General features: G+C 45.6%; 1 protein-coding gene across 2 annotated transcripts in view; it reads right to left on the bottom strand.

The window, feature by feature from the left end:
* Positions 1-3,989, bottom strand: part of LOC118228344 (ubiquitin carboxyl-terminal hydrolase 10-like) — a 32,306-nt gene extending 28,317 nt beyond the window's left edge. For both annotated transcript variants that reach the window (XM_035419805.1, XM_035419806.1), the window contains exon 1: positions 3,699-3,989. In XM_035419805.1, the coding sequence (XP_035275696.1) occupies positions 3,699-3,719 (21 nt within the window). In that variant the 5' untranslated portion in view covers positions 3,720-3,989. The remainder of the gene's footprint in view (positions 1-3,698) is intronic.
* Between the last annotated feature and the right edge of the window lie 3,476 nt (positions 3,990-7,465).

The following is a 7,465-nucleotide window of genomic DNA, read 5'->3' as shown; positions in this document are numbered from 1 at the left end:
GTGTGGAATTACTGTCGTTGGCAGAGCAGACTGCTTTTCCACCCACTCAAAGAGGCGGCAGCGTGGTAAGCGTGGTGCGGTTCGGGAACTTCACGTGCGATTAGAGGGTTTGCAGGTTCCAAACCTTGGGTGGGACACAGCCGTTTGCCCCTCAGGCAGGGAACTCGCACAGCGATTTGCAACTAAAGACGCTGAGCCATTGGGACACGGCGGATAACATGTAAATGTGAGCCTGCAGTGGAGCCAAGAAGCCACGCTGAAACCGGTCTGGAGTGGCATATGCAAGTTTGGAGGTTTGACTGAAATCCTGCGTTAAATGATGCCCGATAAGTGTATCCGAGTTTCAATGGAGACAAAAAAACCCAGCAGAAAAAGAATCTGACCTGAGAAATGTCAGTTAAATTAAGCCCAAATGCCATTTTGGGGGGGGGGGGGGGGGGGAGAGCAGAGGGCACACATGAATCAGCAGGGACAGCAAGTCACTGGGAAAGCGTGCGCCATTTCCACGGCGATGAATCAGAGGTCTGACATTCCAGAGAGAAATCCCCTACCAGCCAAGCAAGCAGGCCTCAGGAAATACCCATCCGTTTGTTTCCATTAGAGGAAAGTGCTTTATTAAAAATAATAATAATAATAATTTATGTGTTGGGGGGGGGGGTGTGTGTGTGTGTGTGGTGGTCAGACGGAACTACAGAACTACAGCCATACCCTGACAGACAAGAGGTTTCAGCTGCCATCCTGTACAGAAGGTCACTGCAGAACAGAAACATTTTGTGCTGTATTTTGCATAACCCCCCCCCCCCCCATGCACACACCCCCCAAAATAAGAGAGAAGAAAAACTGACACTAATCTGGACAAAATGTTTCATAACCGATTCCTGCCTCTCAAAAAAAGCACATGAATCAATTGTGCACTGGTCCCTACCCTTACACCTGAAGCTGTCAAGGGCTGGCACTGCAAGTTTCTTTTCTTTTTTTTTTTCTTTCTTTCTTTTTTGGCTAAAACAGATATTTAGAGACAAGCAACTCATTGTGTGCCGCTTCAGTTTCATTTTACTATCAAATAAAGCCTGCAGCTCCCAGCTATCGCGCCGCTAAAGAACGCGCAGCCACACCAAAGAGGAGGTGTTCCTGGGCAATGCAAAGCCGCAACTATACGCCAGTTGCACAAACTCGTATGTCAGAACAGAGGTCGCATGCAGACTTTTTTTTTTTTTAATCAGTTTGAGAATTGCAACAGGTTTCCAAGGTAAGATAACTCTCATTGCAAGGCAATTTGAACATTTAAACAAAACAATAAAAAAGAGACTAATTTCAATCTATGTTTGACGTACAGGGTTTAAGCGTACTGCATTTCAGATGGTGGCTTAAGCATTAGCCAGGTCCACTGGGACAGCATGGTGCCTAGACAAGAGGACAGATAATTCAGAGGAGACTATGTGTCTGGCTCAAACTGAGCGGTGTCAAACTCCACCTAAGCTTGCGCGGCAAAAAATAATTCCGCTATCTCCAGTCCACAGTGGAGGGCTATGTGTTACCGCCTCAAATTTCATCTCAGTCTCTCAATATTGCACAAGGTTTCTTTCATCCATGTCGCAAATGATGCAATTTACAAAAGAAAAATGAGATTAAAAGTTTCGTGCGCAGACTAACAAAACAATGTACATATAGAATAAAAATCATAATAAGAGATCACATTTCACGAAAGTATTTGTGGTCAAAATAAAGCTGCTTAAGGAGACGGGCTCAAAATACTATCACAAATCACACACCACCACCACCGTCACGACCACCACCAAAACCAGCACCACCACCACCCCCACCCCCACGCCCCAAAATAAATAAATAAATAAATAAAACGCGACTACGTTCAGTGTCAGTTTAAGCCCCGAGTTCATGTTCTATACTCAGTAGGACACACCAGTTTACGAGTTACACAATGCGGTAAATTATTAACATGAACGGAGAAATAATTATAATTAGACATGCGTCTACAACTCTGCATTCCTTCACCATAAAGTCGATTCGTTTCAACGGGATACCGTGGGTCCGTGAAAACACCCAAACTAAAAGAATTTACTTAGATTCGCGAGAGTAAATTGCAGTCCACAGTTTTGACTCGCTGATTTCAGCGGTCTGGAGTGAAATGACACCAGTTTTAATCGCCGCGGTTCGCATGCTGGAACTTCGAAGGGGGATGGGCACCCTGGTCATGATTCAGCTGAAATGTAGCTAGCGCTAGCCTGCTAACGTCTGCCATGTCCCGATTACACAAGAGTCACAAGACATGGATGAATACAACGCCGTACAAATTAATAAAAACACGAAACTGTGAGAGATGAGGTTAGCCAAGGCAACTGCAAACTCTGAGGTGCTCTGGAAAACAACGACCAGTTGTAAAGTCAAGTGGCTAATGCGAGTTGTCAATCTCCACATGCAACGCTTGCTAGCGCTATCTCGCGTAATGGTAGCCTGCCCGTTAGGTGCTGGAACTGGAGCTGGCCAACAGAACCCACTTAAGCTGGGCGAGGAATATAACGTCTATGTAAACTAGTAATGTTTTTAAAAGCTAGCTGCTCGCCGGCAAATGTTTTTTTAAAACTCCGGCTCTTTTTCCTCTCCGAAACGCACGTAAAGTTGGCTATTTTGCTAATCTGCCAGCTCGCCACGCGTTTCACTGCTTGCTAACGTTTGATGGCCAAATAAACTCAGTGGCTTCATTTTAATTCCTGCAAGCGATCAAATTGCCTGTTGTCTACAATGACAGATGACGGATACGACACATTTCAAGACAGTTAAGTAATCCGTGTTGTAACGTTATGTTACATTGCAACACAAGAATCAGGGCAAAGCACGCGCAGCTTTCATGCGTTAGTTAACAGTTTTATATTGCCTTGAGATACGCACTGCCGGCAGTAGCAAAACCATCAATAGCAGTCTTATTTTATCTACAAAAATGACCGAAGAGTTGGGGCCTGCGCTTTAAATCCTTTCCCTTTGAATGAGTCTCGATCTAGAAAACAAGACCGCCCCCAAGCAACAGGCCTATTGCATGGGATAGGAAACCACTTCACTTCTTGCAACTGCACAGATTCCCCACTTTTAATGAATTGAAATAAAGGTTTCAACCAAGCTTCCACGTCGGGCACAAGTAACTGTGCCCCTTCAATTTCCAACACAACACTCTGAAACAACTTCTTACTTTCGTGTTTCCTCTTTCCCCCCACCCCGTTAGCTCGCTAGGCTAACTCCAAGAATTGAAAATCAGCAGGCGTTTATATTAGCTAACCAGGCCTGTCGCAGCAGGGGCAGGTGGGCCGGACAAACAGCATAAACCAAATGCACACAAAACTCTCACAGAAGGAGAAATGACACCTGTTGATGCGTTTTTTGGGTGTGATGTTCTCCTGCAAATGGCAATTTCCCGTGTCCGTTAGATTTAAGGTACTCCGAGTTAGCTCTCTGCGTGTAATGAATGAGCCAGGCTCCACGGGCCTGCTCCATGCTTGTGTTTCAATGGGGGAGCGATTTAAGCAGATCTCTCAATGACACCAGTAAACTTCTCGACAGCACAGCACTTCGGCTGCGATGCACAGCTACGGGCCGTACGATCAATAAGCATATGCCAATATCACACGCAATTCAAACTACATTTCCTGCAGGAACATGCGGAGTTCATGAGAGTTTCAGTACTCTACCTGGTTACTGTCTGAAGCCATGCTGCTCCCGGTTAGTTTTCCTTTTTCCAGTCAAAAAGAAAATAAACGTTCCCTTGGTCGGGGAGATGCTGTGATGTGTATTCTATTTTTTCATACAAACAGACGTCCTAATGTGACATAGTTTCCATTTTCTCTAGGGCTAGACTGACAGCGTTGATAATTCGGTGTTAATGCTCTCCTTCTCCCGCACATCACGCCGCTTCCCCCACCGCTGCCGCCATCTTTGTCTCGCCTTGCTTCTGGCCTGTGCGCGCGCGCTTCTGCGTGTTCCCCCAGTGAGCGCGTGCGCTTACGTCGGAGAAAAAAGGGGAGGGAAGAGCGCACAAATTTACCGAGTTTGGAGGTTTGGTGCCCAGCGAGAGAGAAAGTTCTGTCTGTGTGTGAAATCAAAAGGACAGCTGCGTTGCTTGTACTTGTCTGCTGAGCCGTCTTTGGAATAGCTGTTCATATTACTGTAGTGATTTTAACATGTACAAATGCATGCTTGTTGCTCGGCCTAACGGACACAATTTCTGTAAATCTTCGACGAACTCAGCATGAGTTATCTAAGCATTTAATTAAATTATTTACATTACTAAAAAGCGACCGCTGGTCTCAACAGTTATTAACGCGCTCAAGGCTTCACGTTTTAATCAAAGTGTAATATGAAGAGAAAAAAACAACAACGTAGTCATACGTTATAATGATGCTTATGACTGGCGTCATGCTGGTCAAGCTATTAGAATAGAATGGACAGAGGGAGGAAGTGTAACAGTTTGTACTCTGGTTACTATTGGAGGCGTGGAGAGGGTGTGGAGAAATGGAGAGAGGAGAAACAGAGAGATAGCTGGCACCTGAGTCTTGTTTTCACAGGCGCTCCATAGCCGCCTTGTGAGTACAGGCTGTGCTCACATCGCCATTAAAATAGAGATAGAGCAGCGCTTTCTTATGATCTGTGAAAAGCTCCAACCACCAGGAGATAAGAGCACTGTACTGTTCTGAAATGACAGAGATATTTCCTGGGGTTAAAGAGTTTACAAAGACTCCTTTATATAGTGGGAGAACAGAGCTAATGTGTGGCTTAGTCTATGCCAGGGGTGGCCAACCCTGGTCCTTGGGGAGCCGCAGGGTCTGCTAGTCTTTGTTTTCACAAATACAACAACCGCTTAGGCCAAAGAAACCAGGCCAGGTGAGTTAACTGTGTAATCAACTGCTTTAATAGAGCAGTTAAGCGCTGAGTAAAAGCAAAACACCAACAGACCCTGCGGCTCTCCAGGACTTGGGTCGGCCACCCCTGTTCTAAACTGTGGCACCCTGTTCAGTCTAAATCTGAGCAACAGTCAAGGATATACAGTAAGTTTGACTCAACGTTCAGGTATGTATTTATTTTCATTTGTTTATTATCACAATTGACTTATCGATCCATCTTATCATTATCGTTCTTCTACTTATTATTATAAGTAGTAGTGCAGTTATTTATCAGAAGTATGTGATTTGTGCACATTCAAAGTATGTGCAAACAGCATCCCACTCCTCTCGTCACACCAGTGAAAGCATTTGAATTTCTAAAATGGGCTTGTCCCCAGGGTCTCAGTCGATGACGAGAGGCCCCCTGTCCTCAGGAACACACGACAGCTAAGAGAGAGCCTTCATGTGCAGATTCCTCAGACGTCGTTCCAGAATCTTCCGCTAATGTTCCAGAATCTTCCACTAATGTTCCAGATCTGGTGATTGGTGAAAAGGCGATGACACATGGATAACATCGTCGTCACGCTCATGAAACGACTGGGTGATCGCACATGCTCTGTGGAAAGGTTCGATGCCAACCTGGAAGACAGCCGTTTCAGGTGGAAAGAAATTCTGCTATATAGAATGAAGGCGATCTCTCAGAATCATTAAGTTGCAGTTAGGATTGGCCTTGCCCTCGGGGGGGGGGGGGGGGGGGGCGTTGTGTCCCCAAACAATGCCTGGAGTTAAACACAGACGAATAGAGGAAGTATAAGAAACTACATTTGATTTTATTTCACAAAGCAAACCATTACAGAAATGTAAAATATTTTAAAATATTTTGAAATATATTATCGCATTAGTTCACCGGTAACCAACCCTGTTCCCGGAGAACCACCATCCTGTAGGTTTTCATTCCAACAGCTAGAGCGCTCATTGAGCAGCTAATTTGTAGAGTCAGTGGTGCCAAATTAGGGTTGAAATGAAAGCCTACAGGATGGTAGATCGCCAGGAACCGGGTTGGTCACCACTGCGATATTTCAGCTTTTCGCAGTAAATTGCCAAAGATACAAATTATTGCAGTTTTAAGATAACTCAATATAGTACATTGCTGTGAATCTAATTATCATTATATGTCTCAAAAATGTGCACACATTTACCATATATATTGAAGCGTATTCAAGTTCTGCTAGGCTACACTGATCCGGTTACTATGGCTGCATGCTGCCTAGCCTTCCAAGTGACCCCTGAGGCAGCTGCAGTGTTCTGTCTGAGGGAGGCTGGCCTGGGTCAGTTGGTGTCAGCCTCCGTACAGAAGCCCTCTGGGGGGGAAGACCAGAGCAGGAATGTGGGTGTGCAAGACGCTCAGGAACCAGGCATGCAGCCAGACTGGAATCGCGTGTTTGCGGTTTGGGAATGTCTGCCTAGAGCAGCGGTAATTAAACCGTGTTCCTGGAGATCCAGCGTCCTGAAGTTTTTTTACTCCAGCCCTCAACAAAGCACGCCTCGCTCAACAGCTAGGGATCCGCACTGAGCTGCTAATTAGTAGATTCGAGTGTGCCAAATTACAGATGAAATGAAAAACCTACGGGATGGTAGATCTCCAGGAACACGGTAGGTTACCGCTGGTTTAAAGTAAACTGAGTGTGGTGTAGAGTCAGGGACTAATATGTTGTGGGTTTGATTCTCTGGCTGAGGTTGTACCCCTGAGCAAGCTATTCAACATGAATTGTTTCAACAGGGGGCGGCATGGTGGTACAGTGGGTAGACTGTCGCCTCACAGCAAGAAGGTCCCGAGTTCTAATCTCCTGAGCCTTTCTGTTTGCGTGGAGTTTGCATGTTCTCTCCGTGTCCACATGGGTTTCCTCCAACCGTCCAAAGACATGCGGGTAGGCTAATTGCCCATAGGTATGAGTGTGTGAGTGAATGGTGTGTGCCCGGCAATAAATCGGTGACCTGTCCAGACTCCGCCACCCCCGCTACCCTGACCAGGATAGGGAGGTATAGACGTGTAGATAATGGATGGATGGAGGATGTTTCAATAGGACAATCTAGCTGTAAAAATGTAATCTGTGTAATGTCGCTTTGGGGAAGAACATCTCCTACATGCCAAAATACAGTGTAACATAATGATTTGACAAATGAGCAAAACGTAACCATGGATGCCTTTCTCCACAAGCTCATTACCTTACCTTTCCGTGCCGCATAGTGATGCCAACTGCTGTGTAACCCAGCATAGGACTGGCAGTTCTCACAATCCATTGGCTGTTTGTCCTTGGCACCTAGAGTAACCTGCGAGTAGCACATGAATAGATGCACATACATCACTTATTTCACCCCTCACCACCTCAGGGAAATTAAAAAAAAAAAAAAGCAAATAATCCTTATTTCACTTGCACTTGTTGGTCTGCTAGCAGGCTGTTCATTTTCAAACTGGACTGTTCCTTTCCATTTCTCCTGTGAGTAGGATGCAGCAGAGGTATGTCAGGCGGTGGTAGTTCTAACCACACCAATGATCTTCTGTCTGGGCATGTCCTGCG

This window comes from Anguilla anguilla, chromosome 5 (genome assembly GCF_013347855.1).
Source record: "Anguilla anguilla isolate fAngAng1 chromosome 5, fAngAng1.pri, whole genome shotgun sequence".
NCBI classification, from domain to species: domain Eukaryota; kingdom Metazoa; phylum Chordata; class Actinopteri; order Anguilliformes; family Anguillidae; genus Anguilla; species Anguilla anguilla.
This window is presented reverse-complemented; position numbering and strand designations above follow the sequence as displayed.